At 40.6% G+C, this 22593-nt stretch overlaps 1 protein-coding gene across 8 annotated transcripts in view; it reads right to left on the minus strand.

Moving 5' to 3' along the window:
- The window catches only part of SMYD3 (SET and MYND domain containing 3), a 349734-nt gene that overhangs the window by 311748 nt on the left and 15393 nt on the right, over positions 1-22593 (minus strand). For 6 of the 8 annotated variants that reach the window (XR_014545673.1, XR_014545674.1, XR_014545675.1 and 3 more), the window contains exon 2: positions 4879-4942. Coding sequence is in view for 5 of the 8 variants with exons in the window: in XM_083604343.1 (XP_083460469.1) it covers positions 4879-4942 (64 nt within the window). In the remaining 3 variants the exon portion in view is untranslated. The remainder of the gene's footprint in view (positions 1-4878; positions 4943-22593) is intronic. The other 2 variants (XM_083604342.1, XM_083604341.1) reach the window with 1 other exon arrangement.

Here is a 22593-nt window from a genome sequence, read left to right on the forward strand (position 1 = left end):
TACCAACCATTTAAATGTTTTAGCTGATCAACCATCTGTCTTTTACATCTAAATAATTTTGCATATTACCCAAACCTCAGTGTAAGTGACTTTGTAGGATTCTGGAGACATATTAGAATTTAAGGAAAATTCTACCACTGTGTATTAAATGAAAATATTTTCCCTATTTCTGTAATATAAAAAGTGCCCTTCCATTTTAAGCTCTCTGCCAAAATTTCACCCCACTGACTAATTAACTGAAACTATGTGTGCAGAAAAAAACACAACCCACATACAGTACTAACAACTTCCCTATATAATTGTTACATTTCTTCTTTCAACTGTTTTATAGACCACACTAAGCTACTCTGCCAGGATACTGGGACCTACCAACACATGTGCTGAAACTGCACCTAGATAAAGGAATTCTGGACAAAAGTATTTTCTGAGATCTCATTCATAACCAGGCAAACAATTCATCCCCTCCCCTTGTTTGACTCTTTTGAATTTGTAAATTTGGGTCAAGATCTGAATAACAAGGAACTAATCTCACATCTTTCAACTGCAGCCTAGGCCAGAACTGCCAAGTTTGGGAAGACCTTTGATTTCAATAATCTGAACTATTAGACTATGTCAAGACTTGGTAAATCAGCGTTATTTAAAAAAAATCTCACATAAGCTAAAAATTTCCAGGTGCCAAAGTGCTCAAAATTGTTTCTTCATCCTTTGATTTAATTTTATTTCATATACAAACTGGAGTGTTATATCCCACGGGTCTATGTAAATGTCTGAATTTAGTTTATTGATACTTTTATCTTTTCAAAAATAGAAATTTGTAATTGTTTTGATTTAGAGACCTTGTAATCATAAACTATACCTCCTTTCCCCACATTTCCTTATCAGCAATTGTAACAACTTATTATTTTTAAACAAATTTTTCTTGTATTATTCCCCCCCCACAACCTGTCTGTTGTTATAATAAATAAATGAAAAAACTACAAACAAACTGGTCAATATTAACTATGATTAGCTTCAAACAAGCAAATTTCAAACCATTGTGTGTGAAGCTTGCTTGTTTGAAACAAACTGCTGGTAAAATTAACCACAATTTCAGATCTAGGTGAGACCTGTGAATAATCAATTAATGAAGCAGAAGCTTCCGTACTCCTCTTCCCAGCCGCATGGGAGGGAGGGAAGTGGTAGCTCATAAGCACAGGAGGAGGTTAAGCTTGTTTATGTAAAACTAAACTGTATGCCACGACACAATAGAGTGTTGTACTGTGTAGGTATGTTGCACAAATGCTCACCATGCTCCTCCTGGGCCTGGAAAGGGGTTAGTTTAACCTCTAGGTTGCTAGTAAAACTGAATTACTGTGTCGCAAAATGATGCATGTCTAAAAAGTGTGTCACCAGCATAAACGTTTGGAAAGCTCTGGTTCAGAGTAACATCTGAATCTAGCTGATATGTACCAATACAGTGGTTACGTAGGGTTACAGACGCTTCAGGTTACAGACTCCGCTAACCTGGAAGTAGTACCTCGGGTTAAGAACTTTGCTTTAGGATGAGAACAGAAATCGTGCTCCAGTGGCACGGCGGCAGTGGGAGGCCCCATTAGCTAAAGTGGTACCTCAGGTTAAGAACAGTTTCAGGTTAAGAACGGACCTCCGGAACGAATTAAGTTCTTAACCCAAGATACCACTGTATCATCCAATTTCCTACATTCATAGGTGAGTGTGGATCCCTAAAGTAGACAAAACAGACCATTTAAGCAGAAAAGGAGGTATTTGGGGGCATCTAAAATACCTCCTAAAGAGAGTGGGAACCCCAGAACTAGCCTGATGAAGACTGATCACATACATTACATTCAGTGGTCACAGAAAGCTGACTGACTCTTCGGAGGGGTACATAAAACAGGGTAGGAAGGGAATGGATTGTCCTGGAGGCAGGACTGACTAACTAGAACACTCAAACAGCAGTAGCCAGTCTACACTGCAATGTTTTGTTGCAGGTCCCCCTTATTTTTCTCTAAATCTGATCTCCTGTGGAAAAATGAATAGGAACAAATCTCTGCCTTTTGTAAGATGCCGTTCTTTCCAGTGGAGCTTTCTGCTTTGCAGCAACTCTGATCCTGGCCCAACGGAATCAGTAATCCTCTCCTCAGAATATTTATGTTCAGCCTCCAATTTTGACTGTCCCTTGATTTCTACCTCAAAAATTTTTTTCTGGGTTTTCGTTGTTGCTGCTGCTGCTATGCCAGGTTTTGCACAGAGGCTGGCAGGCAGGCAGACAACAGAAGCAAGAGGCATGACATGGGATTAAGGAGTGCCACTACACACAAATCTGCAAGAGCAGCTGAATGGACAAAAAGCATTTCTGTTTCTGGCACATGAAATAGTGGTTTAAAATTATACAGCTCATATTTTAATTTCACCCTTGCTCTCTTTGAACTAGGCCTGCACCAAATGGTCACAATATTTTCAGTGTGAAAAAAGTATTTTTAGAGAAGCCAAAATCAATCCTCAGTGTACACCTTCCAGAGTTGTTTGTACATTGTTCACTACCCAACGAGTGAATCCTCGTGTACCATTATTTTTAAGGGGTGGTTTCTTTATTTTGCCAACACAATTGTGGCCACTCTGAGATCATGTAATCAATGTGAAGATGTCGCAACATCTTAAGTCAGAGGAAAGAGTCAGGGTTTCAGGTTCAGTCTGCAACATCTCCAGCTAAAAGGGCTGTTGATAAGAAGCTAGAAGCACCCCTGCCAGACTTTACTGGGCTAGATGGACCAAAGGTGTGACTCAGTATAAGGTATATTCCCATACAAGAAATATGTAAAATAACTAAGCAAGTATTAGACATCACCCCAGAATTGGCCCTACTAAACATCTTCCAAGACAACAATGCCCATTTACGCCACAAAGAACTCATAACCCACCTACTTTCAGCAGCCAGAAACACCATAACCAGACACTGGAGAGACCTGTCAGGAGTAAGCATGGACCAATGGTACCAAATAGTATGGGAAACAGCCCTACTAGAAAAATTAACCAATAAACTGAAACTGACACGGGGACAAACAGAATAAGACACCTTTACCCTGGTATGGCTCCCCTTTATCACATACACAGCCCAACAAGACAATGACAATAATCCACCAACAGCATACAAATCAATATGGCTAACCTGATCCAAAACACCCACCCACCCCACTAACACACCAAAACAAAGATCACCACAGCCAATCACAAACAACCACACCCTAGGCCAACTCCAACCTCTCTCACCACCAAAGAAACACAAATGAACAGCAGAGAACCTGCATGAGCAACGCTGACACCAAACCCTACATACATTAAGCAAAATAGAAACATCGCCACCCGACCCCACCCATCTTCCCCCCACACCCCTTCCCCCCCTAATGTCTCAACAAATGAAACTGATTTATAAAAATGTTACATGGAAAAAATATGAGAGACATTACACATACTTCTGTAAAACAAGAAAATCTTTAATAAAAAAAAGTATAAGGTATATTCGTATAATTCACATACCCAAACAGATTTGACTTCATGATGCTAGAAAGCCATTTCAAAGTGAAGGTGTGCACAGAAGCTTAACCAGGCCATCTCTCAAAAACTGCTGAAAGGGCGGGTGGTGCATTTAGCTTATTGTGCAAATTTTTGTGAAAAGTTCCCACTCTCAACTTGGTTTTATTCCCCCTCACAAATAATTGTTTTGGACTTCACTGAAAGTTCACCCTTCTAACTTATCTGCTGTTTCGCATGGACTACAAAGCGAGAGCTATCGGAATATAACTGTAACTCAAAGTATCCAGAAAACAAAGGTTATATGAATCCAGTTTCTTTCACCCTAAATAAACAGTCGTGTCTCTAATCATTAAGACATCATTCTGCATAACGTAGCTGTACTGGCATGTTCCTCCCGAGCCAACTAAAATTGTTCTTTGAAGCCAGCCTTTATCTGACATGCTTTGTTCCTAAAATAAATGCTGGGAAGGAGTTTAAAATATGCTAGAAGTGACACTGAGATGATCAACTGTTTATGCAGCCTTTAAAGGAGCAAGGAGATGAAGTATGCAACATCACACAAAATCGTGTGTCTCATTCTTCTAATCTTAGCAGTGCTTTTTAAAGTTAGAAAGACATTGGAATCACATCTTTATGATCACTGCCAATTTGAATCCATTCACATCGTGAATACGGACTGCTTACAAACAGGCATAGCCTTCCCTAGTTTAGGCACTGTCATGGCTGCACCTGCTGCTGCAAAAGAACCCAGTAACCTTGTGTGTATTTTGCATGAACAGTTTAACTTGGCGAAGTCCGGCCAACGTAACATAGTGCTTTACTTCTGGTTGCATTTTTAGGCAGGTGTTTGGTTTGGTTTTTGTTATGGCTAAGTATTATTTAGTTTTTTAGTACCAGTTAATTTGTATACCGCTTCATATTTCAATAGAACTGTCTAACCAGCTAACAAATCCTAGCAAAAAAGAACCAGTACATAAGAAATGCAAAGCAAATTCCACATTCAAAACCTAAGAATACTACTATTACTACTACTACTAATAATAATAATAATAATTCATTTTTAAGTAACATAATTCAATATATCAGTGTACATAAGTAAATTAACCAAGAACCACAAAAACAAAACAAATACAGAACATAAAAATATATAAAGTTACATCAAAATGCAACATAATGACACTGTACCATTAAAAAAATTCATTGTGCATGTGCATCCATGTATAATTTTTGCTGGCCATGACAACCAATTTCTAGATCTTAAGAAGAGTTAATGGGGAAAATATCAAGGCTAAAAGGGTAACATATTTGCATTATTCATTTGCAGCTAATTATCAGAGTAATGATTACCTGGCAACGTACATCACAGTATCTTGCAACTTTGCACTGAGAACACCTAAGTAGTCGATCCTTCCTGTTGCAAAGGAAAAAAAGGGGGGGTGAAATACTTTGAATATTTAAGACAAATAACTTTCAGGTAAACTTTTAAAAAGTATGAAAAGCCTAATGCTAGAGTAGCAGTCCACAATCCAGGGAGCATTTTTAGAGCCAAGTTTCAAAGTTGGTTTTTGAAACAGTTTATAAGGCTGCTTAATGGAGTGAACTCACAAACCTGCACTTTTTAGCTTCCTAGGTTGTGGTTCCAGGAAACAGCATTCTTTGCTACTGACAACTAGGCAAGCTGTTTTGTGGTCTGGCTCTTCATCTGAAATAAAAACTGCAGAGAAACAACTTGTGTCCTTGTGGTTGTACACATCACCTTTGTATTGTACCCAGTTGTGTTTCCTAAAGTCTCAATAAAAAGGAACTTGAGAATTCTAGGTCAAAAAAATGACCTAGAATATTTACAACTTGTATTTTTGTATGTTCAATGGGCATAAAGTTAATTATTTTAACTCTGTTTGATTATTAAACAATATACAAGATGGAAAGTCTCAAAAAAATAAAAAATAAACAAGATGGAAAGTCTCAAAATCCAATATTCATGCTCCGCTTGAACAATTTACAGCTTTTGCATCCTGTATGTAAATAATTCATAATATTTATAGGGGCTCTTCAAGCAATACCTGTTTGCTGTAAAATGAAATGCTACAATCCGGGTAGAATATATTTTACCTTTTATTGGGTGCAACAGTAAATAAAAGAAATAACCTTTTTATTTTATTGTTCTCTTCTCATACAGTCAACTATGTTTGTGTTAAACTATGTTTAACATAGGAGAAATCCCAAGCTGATTTGCAGTAAACAACACAGTGGGATATGGCTGGCCTTTTGAGGTCAAAAACGTGATATTCCATTGCAAGCTAAAATTCAGTAAATCTTAGTCCATATTTTATCTGCCTTAAGCAAAATTCTTGCTGTGAATCTGTAGGCGCATTGAGTTGCGGCATATATTTGTACTCTGAATTCCCCATCAATATAAAATAGCATTAAAGTTCTATCTAAATTGTTTCAGGGTCTGTAAGGCACTTGGGAAGGGGGCATACAATCAAAAGAGATGGGGAATTTAAACTAGAGGTGTATTTGTATACCATTATGACGCTTGGTAGAAATGCTTTTTTATATAATTCCTATTGTTTTCTAAGTAATAAAAACATGTAATTTAGTCCTTCAGTTAGCATGCTCAACAAAACACCCCAAAATATAAGTGAAGAAATAAATGACTAAAATATTATCAATTAAAAAAAAATATCTTTCCAGTGTGTGCTTCTAACTGGAACACTTAAGTAGGGTTACAAAACTTTTAGTAGACTGATCAGTTAAATCAAAAGTAGCTCCAAACTCATATGGCAGCAGATTTTTTTCTGATTAATTAATTAAGTAATTAAAAGCCACATTCCGTACTGACAATCTGCCAGCTGAGGTCCATGGAGCTGTCAAAGGGCTCATATACAAAGAGAATGCAACAGCAGGTATACCACAGGAACATCCCAGATATGCCATCAGAACAAAGTTATTTGCCTCTGAAGATACACAGCGGGAGACAGGGTGCAGCTGTGGGCAGAAGGCAGGTAGGATGGAGATGTGATATATCCTGTGCCCCTTCATCCCACAGTCATGCTCTCCAAATGATCTAACTTTACACCAGCCCCTCACATAGTGCAAATAAGGGGAGAAATTTTAAAAGCTGCCTCTGAATCAAAGACTGAGCCACACCCATGTCACCATGGCAGAGTATAATATACGGTGTAACAAAGCACCAACACATAGCGCAGCGCCCGTATATGAACCCCAGACAGGGAGCTCATAACTCAGATCACAGGGCACACAAAGCGATGGCGGAAAAATTCAGTTTGCTAGGGTGCTAACTTGAATAAAATATTGGGGGGCAGTAAACCCCGCCCTGCATTACTGATCACATGACACCGTGCACGCACAGCATTTGAATGGCAATGCCCATCAACTTTGATGGACCCGGCCCCTTCAAATATTTTATTGGGGATCTGAAGACCCCTCGACCCCTAGGAGCTGACTCCCACGGTTCCACTTGGTAAGACATGGGGTGTGATGCAAGCATTGCTGAAGACACAAGGGAATGAATGAATGAAATTTATCACGGTCCCAGACCAGATTCACATTCCGTACTAAGCAAACATAAAACACAATAGAATTAAGACACAAGGGAAGTATACTTGTTAAGTTGTGGGTGAACATATCAGACGACACAGCGATTCTTCAAACAGCTCTTGTTTGTTCACAGGCCAGAACAGAACTGAACTGAAGGGTTCAGCCAGCCTGCTTATATAGAGCTCCACTAGAACGCAACAGTAACCATTTTCTGTAACTATCCAATCACTGAACGTCACTTTCAATCCCTTATTTGCATATGTGGACCTGAGTGAAAACTATCTACAGTATCCCCCTGCTGGCCCAGGGTGAGAACTTCAGTACATAACAATACTTATCTGCTAGGAGATGGAACAGGCACAACCCACCCTGGAGCAATCAGTTTTCTTTGGGTTCAGATTCAAGATGTCCACTGTACTAGTAACTACAGGGCTGGCTCAGTCATGAAGCAGGGTGAAGCAGTCACCTGAGGCAGCAGAAGCCCAAGAGGAAGTGCCCCTGCAGGCACTCCACCTGCGCTGCCGCCATGAACAGAGAAGCGAGATCTTGCCAGAACCTGCCAATTCACAGGCGCTGCCATACAGCCCAGGTAAGAGAAGCTGTGGTGGCAGCACGTTCCTGTTTTGCCTCAACCATTATTATTTTTTTGCCATACTGCCAGCTCCCTACAGCATCTGAACAGTGTGACACCTTGCTAATACAGTACATAGCTAATGTGCAGACCCGATACACTTGATGGAAAGAAGATGGGTGCAAATAATAGTCTGAACTGCAGGCTCGCGCTCCTCTCCCTCTCCCTACTTTCATCTTTGAGATTCATATCAGTTATTACTCTCACTATAGTAACAGGTGTGAAAATAAGCAGCAGCTGCATTTCACAGACCATTATTCAGGATCAACACAAAATTCAGCTGTTTTGAAGTCAAAACATACTGATAGATCCAAACTCATAAAACCACAGAATTGTAGAATGGGAAGGGACCACAAGGGTCATCTAATCCAAGCCCCTGCAATGCACTCTGGAGCTCAAACCCATGACCCTGCTATTAAGAGTCTCATGCTGTACCAACTGAGCTATCCCAGCAGTCACATAATATTTCTGAAATAGTTGATATTAATGCCCTGCACAGGATTTCTAGATCTTGATTTTCAAAAATGTAAACCCCAAAGTAATGACAATTAGCATATTAATTCAATCTGTTTTTCTTGGCTTTATGCCAATGGCACCTACACAGAATTCAGTGAAATCCATCCAAGTTAAAACAGAGGTATTTTGGTTTAACTGGATTATACATTGGGGTTTCCAGATCACCACAGGATTGTTAAAAATGTATTTGATAGCTTAACAGTAAAACTTAAGAAGATAGGTAAGGAGGGACATTGTAGAGATTTATATAACCGCAGTACAAAACAAGCAGACAGCAATAACCTTTTTCTCCTCTCGCAAGACTAAAACTCAGGGCGACCCAGGACAATGGATTCAGAACAGACACAAGAAGCAACTTCTTAACAGAAAGCAAAACTTAGGAAATTCACTGACACGGTATGTGGAGATGGGCAATAACGTAAGAAGGCTTTAAAAGGGAGTAAGAGAAACACATGAAACCAAGATCTCTTAATGGCTGTCGTGGTGGCTAGGTTTGATGCTTTCAAGGCTTGTTGTGGAGAGGGGGCTTCCCGGAAGCATTTTGTTGGTCATGGTGGGAAACAGACTACTGCAATAGGCAAGACCTTTGGTCCGAGCCATAAAGCTATATCTATGTGAAACTCACCCAGTGGCCCACGGCATGCAACCCCCTGGCAGCTCAGGACTTGGCTCACCCATAACTGTGGAGCTAGGCCTCCAGGCAGCTAGCTACAAGCATCAACAGCTTAGTAGAGCTTAGGTGCAAATGTTTGGGTCTTTTGTGGAGGCCCATGTCCTCTATTGTCCCATGTGTCAAATAAGCAACATATTTTAGGTAAAGAATAATTATCTGGTTTTTATTTTATCCACTGTTTTCTTCTGCATCCTGTTTTGATGATATTAGAGAATAGCCAGGATCATTTGTGCAGTGGTCTGGCTAAGATGGTGAACAAGCAAATTTTCTTTCAGTGTAGTATAAGTGATCTTTCAAGGTCCTTTCCCCAGTTGTTGTTTTTTCAGTCTGCATGTTGTCACGTTGCTCCTTCAGATGTCCCACTGCTCTGCGTTATCAGTCATCACAAAAACATCAGCACATCCCTGTGTCTATTACGCTCACTGCTAGAGGCCAGGCTGGCCTTGGAAACTACCTACCTACGAGTCATTTTTCTCCTCTGTGCATGCCTAACCTTTCTTTTCACCGTAGTAACAGTTCAAGCACACAGCGAAGATAAAAGAACAACAGGAGTTTGAGGAGCTATTCAGGACTTTGAAATAAGTTGAGGTGTGTAAGAGTTCAGCAACAATGCATCAATACTGAAAAGAAGATGGATCACGGCATGAGTTACGATTCTGAGGGTCTACTCCAAAGTCCTGTTGAATCAATGGCATGCCTGCAGCATATTTCAATAGGTTTTGGTCCATGCACTCTGTGAACTGCAGTAATTATGCGAATGCAGTCTTTATAAAAACACAGGGCTCTCCATTTCCATACAAAGACGTTTTTCAACAATACTGTCGGAGCTTTACAACAACCTGGTTTGGATCAAGGCCCAACTAGCAGAGCTTTCCATTTTCAAAAAATGCCCCAATCAGATGTCTCTACAAGCTCACAAACAAGGCTATAAGGTGATGGTCATGTGAGCCATTTGCCCCCAGCATTGTAAGGAGGTGCCTTGTATCTCTGTGTGTGTTTAAAAAAAAAAGCTGATCTGTTTCTGAATCGCTCTGTAGCCTCTCAGCTGCAATCTGTGTTTCATGTTCTGAGCTGCTCCATATAAAACAAAGCTCTGTGTTCCCCCATTCACTATAAAGAGGAATCTAAAAACAGCTATAACGCCTTTTGACCAATATGGATGAAATGCACTTTCACTCCATAGCTCCTCCAGAATAGATTAAGCCTGCCAAATTGCGGTCAAATGGGTTCAGGGGCTCTTTGTGGGGGAAGTAATAGGGACTTTCTTTTTTTCACAATGCCTTGGAGCTGGGGTCTGTCTCTTTCTGACCTTAATTAAGAGGTGGTACGTATTTGTGTGTTTGTGTAATTTTGCAGCTTCACATCAGCCTTTCTAACTAGTGGTTGGTTGTGTCCTCCAACTGACCAATAGGCCTAACCATATGAGACTGCCTAGCCTGCTGCCTGCAGAGTTCTGAAGAGCTCAGGGTTGGTCTGTGGGTTTTGGATTTTCTTTTCTAAAAAGCAGAGCAATATAGGGTTTAAAAAAAAAAACTTAAATGAAAGTTTTAACTTTAAAAATAAAGCCTCCACAGCTGTGCTATAGAACTAAAAAGCAATATAGAGCTCTGCAGTGCTCTGCAGGCAACATTTTGGATATCCTTACTTCTTGAAAAGCCCAAAGTCTGAGAGGAACATAGTGATATCACGGAAATACAGCACAGAAACAGAGCAAAGAAATGGCACAAAACTTTGTGCCAATGCACACCATTAGTATAGTGCCACTGTCATCAGGTTATATTTGTTTCCTAAGTTTCCCACCTTTCCTCCAAAGAAGCCAAGGCAGAATTTTGCATCACACCCCAAGAAGCCCGGAACACAACATCTGTACAGCTAGTTGTAACATCTGGATTAATTTACCTTTGGTCAGGGTAGCATAAGGTTTTGCAGTTCTTTAACCACTGTCCTACACTGGCTGCTGATAACAGGGGGAGTGAAACCAAGAACTCTGTAGTGTAACAACACCAGACAAATTCTACTAGATGTTATGGAGGGAGGGAGAGGAACTAGATCTGTGGCTGTCACTTATATTGGCAGCAATATGTTGATTGTGGCCCTGAAAGAGAGGGGGTTATTTGAGCAAGGCCACTCATTGAGTTTCGGAGCTTAGTGGGAATTCAAAACCTGGAATGCTCTCACTTAGAAAAATCCACATTGTAGCCTCTAGTTCATGCTATCTCTGCTGATTCATGGTGCAGGGCTAAGGAAGACTGGGGCATTAAAGCAAATATTTAAACAGCTCTATGTTCTGATACAAGGCACCACCCTGATGTATCTAAAATCTTCTGTTAATGCAGAACTTTTCTGTTTATTTTACTTTACAATCCCTTTTGCAACACTTTCTGTTGGAAACAATTGTGTTACAATCAAGACTGACGTCACGAGACATGGTTGCTGAATCTGTACATGAACCAACATGCAATTATTATTCTGCTCTTTGACTTGCAGAGGGTTAGATTCACAGCAGGCATTCAGTGAAAACGTGACAAACCTTTTCTGTTTGCTGCCCCTGCCCCCACCCACCCATATCCTTCTAGTCAGGGTAAGTTCAAATAATTAATATCTCCTTATCTCTCCTCTTCACATGTAACCTTGGGATGATGGTATGCTGCTTTCAAAACCTTTGAGACTAAAAAAAATCTGAGGATAAGTGACTTCTGTAAGTAAAACAAAGCCTTAGGCAAATTGGATAAACGCAGAGCAGACCATAGAGTTACTTTAAGAAAAAAAAGTATCATTTCTGTCAATTTACTTTTTAGGTTAGCCTTCACTTTGGGGGGGGGGTTGCTTCAAAGTGCCTTTCAAGGTTATATGGTCGCTGGCAAAATGTTCTTATGGTACCCATTCTACCTGATCAGGGATGGGAAACCTGTGGCCCTCCAGATATTGTTGGACTACAACTCCCATCATCCCAGGCCATTGCCCATGCTGGCTGGGGCTAATGAGAATTAGGAGTCCAATAATGTTTAGATGGCAACAGGTCCCCCAACCCAGTTCTAGGTAATTAAGCATTGCAGCATTTAATTATCTATTTGCTTACTTGTTTTATATCCCAAATTTTGCCTTTGTGTCCAGTTGAAGACCTGCAAGTAAAATCCCATTCTATTATTGTGCTGCAGGATTGCCAGAACGGCCAACCTAGAATCCTCTGATGCCAGACCCAGGTCCTATCCACTGAAGGAAGGAGAAAGGGCAAAGGCGTGCCTGCAGTAAATGAAGATATCCTTTTTAGTCAGATCAGCAAGGAAGCTACAGGTAAAAACCTTAATGCAGTTCAGGATTTATTAGCTGACACACTGTAGCCTATTGGTGCAAGGAGTTTTCCTTGGCTAATCTCCTTAGTTTTCCCCTGTAGCCAGCATAAATTTCTGCCTAATCCCTGACTGCCATTCCTCAAGTCGTCAGTTCAAGTGCTGCCTGGGAAGCAAGCCAATGTAAGTCTTGCCATCTTTGAACCCTTGTCCATTTCCGCTCTGCTTGCCTTCCTTGTACAGGTTATAATTACAGCGGTTGCAAAGCATTCATCTATTACAACTGAGTTAGGACAGCAAACCAGTTTTAGATTATGGACAAGGTCAAACTTCAGTTGCACCAACCAGAGAGGAAATCAAGCATAGATGCAAGAATAATCATAGGGTAAACAATCAAACAAACAAATCTATACTAAATAGAATACGGTATTACAGTGCACCTATCCTTATAATGTGGAGTAGGTTTTACACCACTACTGAAGCAGAGCATCAATAATTCCTGGAGTAGATGGTTGAAACAGTTCAATTTCCCATACTTCCAATACACATTCCTTTTTGTGTGCAGCAATGCTAGCATTTGACTTCAAATGGAACTGTAATGTTGAAGCCTCTTTTTTTACATTTTATATATGGAAATCAACAGAAATCTCATGGCACTTATCCAGTAGCTCCCAATGAATCCCACAAATATATCCATGTTTACATTTACATTAATGAGAAGGAAGAAGCCAATGATCAGTTGAGTAGCAAAAATCAGTATCTGACAACTGATACTGGTTTGTCAGTTTTAACTAGTAACTAGAGAATATTTTGATCTATAAATTATGCATTTTTCAAGCTCCTGAATTATTGCTGTGGATAAAGCTTCTTATCGCACTTGGTCTACTATGCCTTGCCATCATGGGTATTCATTAGGAACCTGGAGGCTTTTTCCTTTTTCCTTATTTGAAAATCATACATATTTAAGGTTATTTCAGTTCAGACAGGATTTGGTGAGAACCTGGAATAAATTGTCTTCTTGATATGCCAATTTTAATGGGAATTAACCCAGTAACTGGGTGAAATGACTGCACACAGATTTTGATCTTTGTTTTGTTTTTATTATTTTCCTTGAATAAATATGGTTCCTGTGCTAGAAACCTGCCAGATGATAGTCAACACGATTAGGCAGAAGCATGACTGCAATACAGAAGCAGAAAAGCTGAAAGCAAGTCATGGGTGGCACAGGAAAGGAATATAGTTGCACTATATTGCATACCCCTTCCATCTGTGACCACACCCATCAACAGGGCAACTTCACACCAGGCCTACAGTAGATCTGGCACATGCTATTTCCCTCCCATGGACTTCCGTAGGAGGGAAGAACCCACATTGCCATGAACTATGGAGAAAGGACACATTGCATCCAAAGAGAGCACTTATGTTAGGATTCTTTTCCCATGTTGCAGTCATGGGATTGTTTTTATCACATGACGGTGTATGTTTTCATTCCACACTGTGGGAAGTCATGGAGACAGGATGTTTGTATTACTGTGTTTCTGTGATGTAGGACGTTTGTCCTTTGTTCTTTCTCTTTGCTGTCTGATGCTGAAGAGGAAGGAGCTGAGTTACAATGCTTCAAATGTGTATATGTAAATAAATGTAGTTTAGCCAAATGCTGCGCTACTGATTCTGTACGCTGACTGCCTATACTCTGCTGTTCCTGAAGTGTGCTGATGCCTCTAAGGTATCAGTCGCTGTGATGTTCAGGCTGGAGAAAGATTTTGAATCTCCCGAATGAACGACCAGGAGGGAGAGAACATGCCAGTCGGGCATGTGTCTCCGCCAGACTCCTACTTGTGTGTAGGACCTCCTGGCAATTATACAAAGCAGCCTCCAGAACACAAACAGGAACCTCAACAGAATTCTAACACTTCTGTGCCTATAGCAGGTAGGCCTGCCTCAGGACTCCAAACACAAAACAACACCCATCAGAGTTCAGCACGACAACCCAGGATCCCAAGACACACATCTCCCCTCCATGGCTCCTCCTACCCTCCTTTACTACATGTGAATACTGTGTCTTGCCTGAACCACATTGTTCGACCTCTGGCAAGCTCCGTTAGAGATGGGTAGCTGAATGCGTGAACTGACTCCATTAAAAAAATATTGCCTTTGACATGAGGCAAGATGAAATTAAAGTTCACTTTCCTTGCAGTGAGCCTTTCCCACATGGAAGTAATGGTTTGGTAATGCAGTTAAGTGATGAATATACAGGCATACCCAGCTAAGCGAGTCTTCATTGATGGCTCGGTGGATCCAGAAATCACATCGCTGGATGCAATCCAAAAGCAAGCAAGAGTTGAATCGAAAGCTTTCATCAACGTACACAGCACACTAACTTGTAACTGAACATGCCAAAACACCTTATCCACATTCATCTGCATTACATTACTTTACATATATACTGTCAGGGTACTGCTATCGGAACAGGGTAGGGAAGCAGAGGGGCAGTTGGGTTACAGGGAACCTCCGAAAATCTTGAGAAGCAAGAAAATCTTCCTCTTCCTGTGGTGGGGAAAGCCACACCTCTAGTAGGGAAGCGGGGAAGGGACCAGAGGATGCTGCTGGGGAGCCTCAGCACCGCTCCTGGCCAAGCCGGCCAGAGGGAAGCACGTCTCTTCCGTTGCCCACCCTGCGCAGAGCTGTAAAACGCAAAGAAAGAAGGAAAAGGCTGGGGGTGACTAAGCTGTTATGTTGGGGGAGGACCCGGAAACGACCACTCCCAGATTCTGCTAGCGATTGAGGCAGACATGAACTTGTGGTTCTGCACTGTAAATAGTTTTGCACCAAACTAAAACCCGTAAAAGACAGGTCGGTGTCCTGACTGGTTACTCACGAGCAACCACCATTGCCGTCTGACACATACATACCTCATTTTATTTGTATGCCACCTTTCCACAGTTCAAACCCTGCTCCAGGTGGCTTACAACATGGAAAAAAAATACTTTAGATAAGACTAACATCAACAAAAACTCAATTATCACAAAAATGAAGGAGAAATGAATAAAAAATGTAACATACAATTATTCAACTTCCTATAGTGTTGAATTCCATCCCTACAATATGCATTCATGCTTTAATGAAGGGTTGTTTGCTTGTATTTTTAATGAGCAAGCTAAACAAACCCTTAAGATAGCAACTTAACATGTTCATCTCTATCTGCACTCTAGTGACATCCCATGGTAAAAATTATAAATTGACCATATACTTGCTGAATGTTTTTTTCACACTATCAAACATGTTAAAAAAAAAACCCAAATCAACCCACCTAGCAGAACAAAGGTACACATATGCAACCACAATTAGAACCCTGTTGATGTTTTAACTACAGACCAACCGCACCTTGAGAATGAATAACTCAGGGAACTACTTGCCCTCACATGCCACTTTTACTTAGCCAAGTAAGTATTGTCAACAAACAGCCTTTGTCTTCCTCCCATATGTGCTTCTTCACCATGTATTTTTTAAAAAAATAATAATAATAAATGGCTTAAAACACAATAGTCTTTAGCAATCGCAAATGCTTTGTGTTGAAAAGCGTTTTTTCCACATATTTCTAATACTTTTTAACCCTCGCTATATCAGCTTTTTCCCTCTTTGACTCAAGAAAAGCCTCCCTTTCACTCTCTGCATTGGATATCTGCTGTCCAGGTGCTGTCCAAACATCCTATGGGAATGTGATTGGCTCACTTACCCAAGCATTCTACTTTTTTATGAACCATGCCTCAGGGCACCTAACATACCAACTTGTATTGCCTCCTCTTTTAGTTAGGCAATTTTCAATCCAACCCATTGTTTTTAACAGCTCTAGGAGACAGAAATTCAGCAGCTGAAATCTCCAGTACAGTCATACCTCGGGTTACGTTTGCTTCATGTTACATTCTTTCAGGTTACGTCCCACCGGAAGCACCGGAAAGGGTTACTTCCAGGTTTCGCCGCTCACGCATGTGCAGCAGCGCAAAATGACGTCACGCACATGCGCAGTAGCGGCGAATCGCAACCTGCACGTGCGCAGATGCGCTGCTGCGGGTTGCGCTCTTTTCATGTTGCGAATGGGCCTCCGGAATGGATCCCGTTCGCAACCAGAGGTACCACTGTATCACATGTTGCATTTTTGCCTGTTTTTACAGCTGTTAAAAGTAAAAATTTCCACCTGCAAAAAGCCCGACTTCTAGAAAGACTCATCTGCAAGGCTGGGAAGGTAGGCTTCTATGTAAACAGTAGCAGACTCAAAATATAACTGCCAGCTCGTCATACATATTTTTGGAAAGCTGGCTTATCTAGGCTGCTCCAATTAAAACAGAATCAAAACACATTGTCTTCCATCTTTTCTCTATAGCTGGGGATATGCCTGTCAATTGACAGCTTAGTTTGCTATAATTTTGCCTGTTGTTGATTTGTTCTATTGATTGCAGGGTTGTGATGTTGTCAAGACACTTGGAATTTTGTAGAAGAAATAAAGATTGCTGAATAACCACACAGAGAGAAGGCTTCTCACCATTGCTCTCGATTCAGAAAAAAGGCTCACATTTTTGCAACATCTAAAGATTATACAAAACAAATAGAATCTTAAATTAGAATTTTAATTAACTCTTCAATACTTAAATATACTAGTTTGGATATATTAAAATCAATGCAACTTATCTAAGAGTAAACAACTTCAGGATCTGGACATTTATGTGAAATATAAAGATGTTTCAGTTTTACTAAATTTCTAATGTGTAAGGGCTTTTCGCTTCAGAATCTAATCTGGTTCCTCTTCTCATATTTTTCTTTCTTGTGCCATCCTGATATACTAAGGCTGAAAAGAATATTTTGCAACCATTAATCAACATTTCTGTTAAAGAAATAGATATTTATAATTTCTATTTTACAGATGAGATTTCCATATATGACCATATTTACAAGCTTGAAGGAAATTGATCAATAAATAACAGTGACTCAGAACAATTCAGATATGGCCTAAATCCAACACAGGTAACTGTTTAAGTCCACTGGAGGTCAATAGGCTTAACCATGCCTAACTGTTATGAATTTAGGCCTATATTTATTGATCGATTTGGATTCCAATGACTGAGAAGGATGACATTTCCTTGGTTTTATTGATTATCCCAGAATGTGAAGAATATGAGATGGTGGACATTTTTCAGTCCAAATGTCACATTCCCCCATGAGCAACCCTCACGGGTTGCATGCTAGGAATGGGCAGCACCAGAAGCAAAAAATGTGCATATCCAGTAATGGATGTGACATTCCAGGCCTGCAAAAGTCAGAGGTCTCTATACATAACATGCTCAACTCCATCCTGGCCCGCATGAAGCAGTCACAGTTAAGCACTCAAGGAGGTGGTGGAGCAAGCCTAGCTAGCATGGGATGAGGTTGAGGCCTAGAGAGACACCTAAAGCCTACGTAGGCTGGAGGGACACATTCTGCCCTGTGCCTGAGATTTCTCATTCCTGGAATGGAAAACCATTACTAGTATTTCAATTTACAGCAGAAAACCAAGGATGGCAAAGAAGCAACTTCCGTAAGCCACTCAGCATGTCTATGGCCCAGTAAAGATCTAAAGGCAAGTCTCTCAGAACAAATGTTATTACTCTGTCAGCTGGACTGCCTAATGAAGTAAATGGAGCAACTCAGTTGGACGAGTTGTGCATGCATGTCTACCCCGTATTTTACTGGAGAGGTCAAACTTATTCCTACTAAATATGCAAACCATCCTGTACCACAATGCAAACCTCCTGCTCTGGCACCATATATTGCACTGTATTCAACATACGGTACACAAAATGGTGTGACAATTGCAAGCCAAATGACATTGGGAAAGTTCTACTGAATGGCTAATAATCATCATCGACTGCAAAACCAATTTGCAGCATTTCTTCCAGCTTCTAAGCTTTGCTTCTCAGCCTCTCCTGCGCTGATGTCTCTGTCTCTCTCTATATACATCCTAAGAAGCGGAGTTACAGTGTCACTGTTATCTGTCACAAGAGGAGAGATTGTCAATAACTCTCCTGCTCAGTTGGTCCAATCACATCACATCAGTGAGCACATTTCCATTTCAAAAATTGCTGTTGGTGTTGAAGTTACTTCAAAAGAGACACAGGCACTGCAGCACAGTATGAATTGGTATGAAAATGCCAACCTGACACGGTGTGTTTCTGGATGTTTGAGACAGATTTTTCCAGATACATTTAGTTAAAATTGTATTTTAGGTTTGAAAAATAACTACATGTTCATCACTGAGCCAAATTGCCTTTTGCCTTGAGCCCAGAAGACATGGGCCTTTAATCATCCTCCAGTAGTTTATAGAGTGGGTTTTCAGTGAAATAAGATTATTTGGTTTAGCTTGACAGCCATGGAATTACGCTCTGCACAATAAAGAGAAAAGATATTTTATTTTCTATTAACTATGGCAAGCTTTTGCTCACTGGTCAAGGATGAAGAACCAACCAGAGGTTTTCACTAACCCGTACCAACAATCCATTTTGCAAGAAAATGGTCTGAATCAAGAGCCATGCTGTGGTCCACGGAGTTAATGAAATACCAACATAGGATCACTTTTGGAAGCATTTAATTTCAAGAACAAACAACAGGTGAGCACAACTGGGTAAGAAAAAAGGAAATGGAAAAGATTCTCGGCCACTGAGCTATTACTGCTGTTGTTAAGGGAAAAGGATAGACACTGTCAAGGATGACAGTGTGTGAGTACATGTATTTATAGGACACTGTACTCTCATATGTACCGTACCATAAGAGCTGGGAAATCTGTGGCCCTCCAGATGTTGTTGGCCTCCACTGGTCATGGATGATGGGAGTTGTAGTCCAACAACATCCAGATGGCATCAGGTTTCCTACCACTGCAGTACATGAAGTGAAGTGAATAGAATAGAATAGAATAGAATAGAATAGAATAGAATAGAATACTTGCAATGTTTCCGAATACGAGTTGCTGGAAACCATGGGAGGGGAGAGTGCTCTTGTGCTCACATTCTGCTTCCTGATTTCCCATGGTCATCTGGTTGGCCACAAGTTTGCTGTTTCAGACATAATGGTAACCGAGCTGCTCGGTGGTTTGTTTCCCTGCTGGAGGAAGGGAGGAGGCAAAGCGGGCTATTTTTAAAAAAATATGGATCTACAGCTTAGTTTTATGCCTGAACACGTGCAGCAAACAAGAAAGACAGGGACCTATAATTTAAATTTCAAGAAAGGTAGAAACAACAGATGGAGAGAAGAATGATAGAGGCAACGGCAACAAGAAAAGCATATGTATAAATTTCTTTGTAGGTACGGAAAGGAGAATTGTTTTGATAAGAGGAAAGCCTGTGGAAGAACAAAGAACAAAAAAAGTATTTCTGTGAAAGACTTGTTTGAGAAATTCATATAGTGACCTTACTTCCAAAGAGCAGAAATGCACACACCTTATATATTTAGCTATTTAATTCAGTATCTTATGGACAGATGTACAAAACAGATTTTAATAATATTTGGCACAAAAAATCTTTGTGTCAGCATACCACCAAAAAAAAATCAAACTAAGACCAATGGCTTCACTAATGTATATAAATGACTGCCTGAAGGTTGCACAGATGCTCCACTGTACGTCTGCAATGACTTTGTGGTCATTCTGAATAGTTCCCTTTCACAATCTGTTACAGTGTGCTTGTTTCTGGTTCCCTGGCTTATGAAATAATCTTCATAACCAAATGACTTGCTGATAATTGCTTTGCTATCAGCTTGCTCTAAATAAAATGGATGATACTGCTTTGCCTTAAGAATTAGACCAGTCAGAGAACTGACAGTAGCATTTATGAAGATTATATACAAAGCAGATTAATGTATTTCTGAACTCTAATATAGATTCTGGCCTCCAGCAGCAGCACATATATTTTCCCCTTCAACCTCGGTCAACCCCACTGCCTCAGACCACTAAATCATGGAGCAATAAATGGTACCCAAATCAAATATTAGTTGAACACTCCTTGGGAGCAGTGAGATCCACTAAATGTCAGAAACATTAATCTTAGATTTAAACCAAGGATTTCCTCAGCTTGTGTATTCACGTAACTATAAATAGGAATCATTCATGAAAAAATATTTCAAAAAGCTTTTAATTCATTTATATTTAGATAAGCTTCCCAGTCGATTACAGAATCAGTCGCTACCCTAACACAGGGTAACACAGGCATGCCATCGCCTACCTGGTAACAATTAATAATATTAAAGAAACAGAATTTGAGGGAATAGGGAGGGACCATGATATTTTGTTGCCTGAGACAAAGACAAGATGGCACCACTTCCCCTTTCCATATACAGAAAATAGCAGCTTAATCTCTTGTCAACACGGGCAATGAAGCAACATCTAGTGCAGCAGAGACCAGCAAGTTAGCTAAGGTGGTGCAGGACAGGCCATGTGGCACATACAGGTAAATCCTCCACCACCTTTAGAATTCAAGAGCCCTGAAGGATCAGACAAAAGTCCCATCTACAGTAGTCCCATCCTCAAAATGGCCTACCAGATGCCTGCTCAAACAAATGCTGCAATGAAGCAGCAGCAGCACCAGTCTGCAACATGCAAGTAGAGCAGTTCATGCACATTGGTAATGCCCACTACATAGTATGGCCTAGACTGGCCACCTGCATGCTTGGTTAATCAGGACCTTTCACAATGGCACTGCTTCTGATGCATTGGGAGAAGGCAAGTGGGAATGACAGTCAACCCAGGACAGCAGCAACAAGCATTCTTAGGAGGATGCAAATAGCCTGGAGAAATAGCCAGGGGGTTGCCACTCCACAGCAACTTAGTCGTGAGAAGCAAACCAGGAGCACCAGGAGCCTGGGCTTGGACGTAACACTACACCAAAAAGTGACTTAGCTCCCGGCAACATAGCAGAAATGCAGGAGCAGCGAAGTGCCCACAGTTCCAGTGGCATGCACCAACATGCTGCACTGTCACCTTTAAATCGTCATTAACTATGGTTTAAAGGAGGAATGAGGAACATGTAGCCATTCAGATGCTGTTGGGTGACATTCCCCATAGTCTCCTGACCATGGGGCATGCTGGCTGGGTCCAATGGAAGTTCCATAACACAGAGAAAGGCCATAGCTCAGTAGTAGTGCATCTGTTTTGTATGAGAAGCTCCTAGATTTGATTTCTGGTTTCTCCAGGTAGGGCTCAGAAAGACTCCTGCCTGAAACCCTGCAGAGCTGCTATCAATCAGCACAGACAATACTGAGCTATATGGACCAATGGTTTGACTCAGTATCAGACAGCTACCTGTGTCCACAACATCTGGAGGGCCGTAAGATCCCCATCCCTGGTTTAAAGTGGCGTGTGACCAAGGTCTTTGTCTGCGACTGGCATATACAAAATACCTGCTCAAAAAAGGTGGCTATCACTATCACTATGCACTATGAGAGATTTAGTACCCTTTCATGATGATGAATTTGGCAGAAGTGCACCAACCTAACAAGATTGGATAGTGTTGAAATACAGTCGTACCTTGGTTCACAAACGCCTTGCAACTCAAACGTTTTGGCTCCAGAATGCCGCAAACCTGGAAGTGAGTGTTCCGGTTTGCAAATGTTCTTTGGAACCCGAATGTCCGAGGCGGCTGACGTGGCTTTCAATTGAGTGCAGGAAGCTGCTGCAGCCAATTGGAAGCCGCACCTTGGTTTTTGAACATTTTCAGAAGTCGAATGGACTTCCAGAATGGATTCCGTTTGAGAACCAAGGTATGACTGTACCGCTTCAGAAAACAATTTTTTTTCTGATTTAAAAGGGAACAAATATCACTAAAAATAGTCTGCATGAGCAACATTTTACAAACCAATGCATTGCTTTGCAAAACAAATTCCACAGTTGTTATTTTGAAGAATTTATTATGAACTTAATATCACCTTGAAAATTAAAGACTTGGACAGATTCAACAAGCACTAGAAAAGTGTATAGAAACCGCTGTCAAATGAATCATGTCATCAGCAATCAATAAGTGAAAGGTGCTAGTTCAACAGAGCATAACAGAAACCTAAGTCATATATTTGACAACTGGCCAGTTAGATAATACAGCTCCAGGATGACCTCTGTGGAAATTTAATTATCTTTGTCTCTGCAAATTCTGTTACAACAGATTCCTGAATCAACACCCCCAATCACAAATATACATTCTGAATTTTTAAAGTGACCCTTTATTCTGTTATTCAAATAGTCGTTTGCTTGCTTGCTTGCTTGCTTGCTTGCTTGCTTGCTTGCTTGCTTGCTTGCTTGCTTGACATCAATCTGCAGTGCATGAAGCTTTTATCTTAAAGTGTATTTGCCTTTAAAATATAGCAATGGGTGCCCTTTT

This window comes from Podarcis filfolensis (genome assembly GCF_964270895.1).
Source record: "Podarcis filfolensis genome assembly, chromosome: 3".
In the NCBI taxonomy this organism is placed as follows: Eukaryota; Metazoa; Chordata; class Lepidosauria; order Squamata; family Lacertidae; genus Podarcis; species Podarcis filfolensis.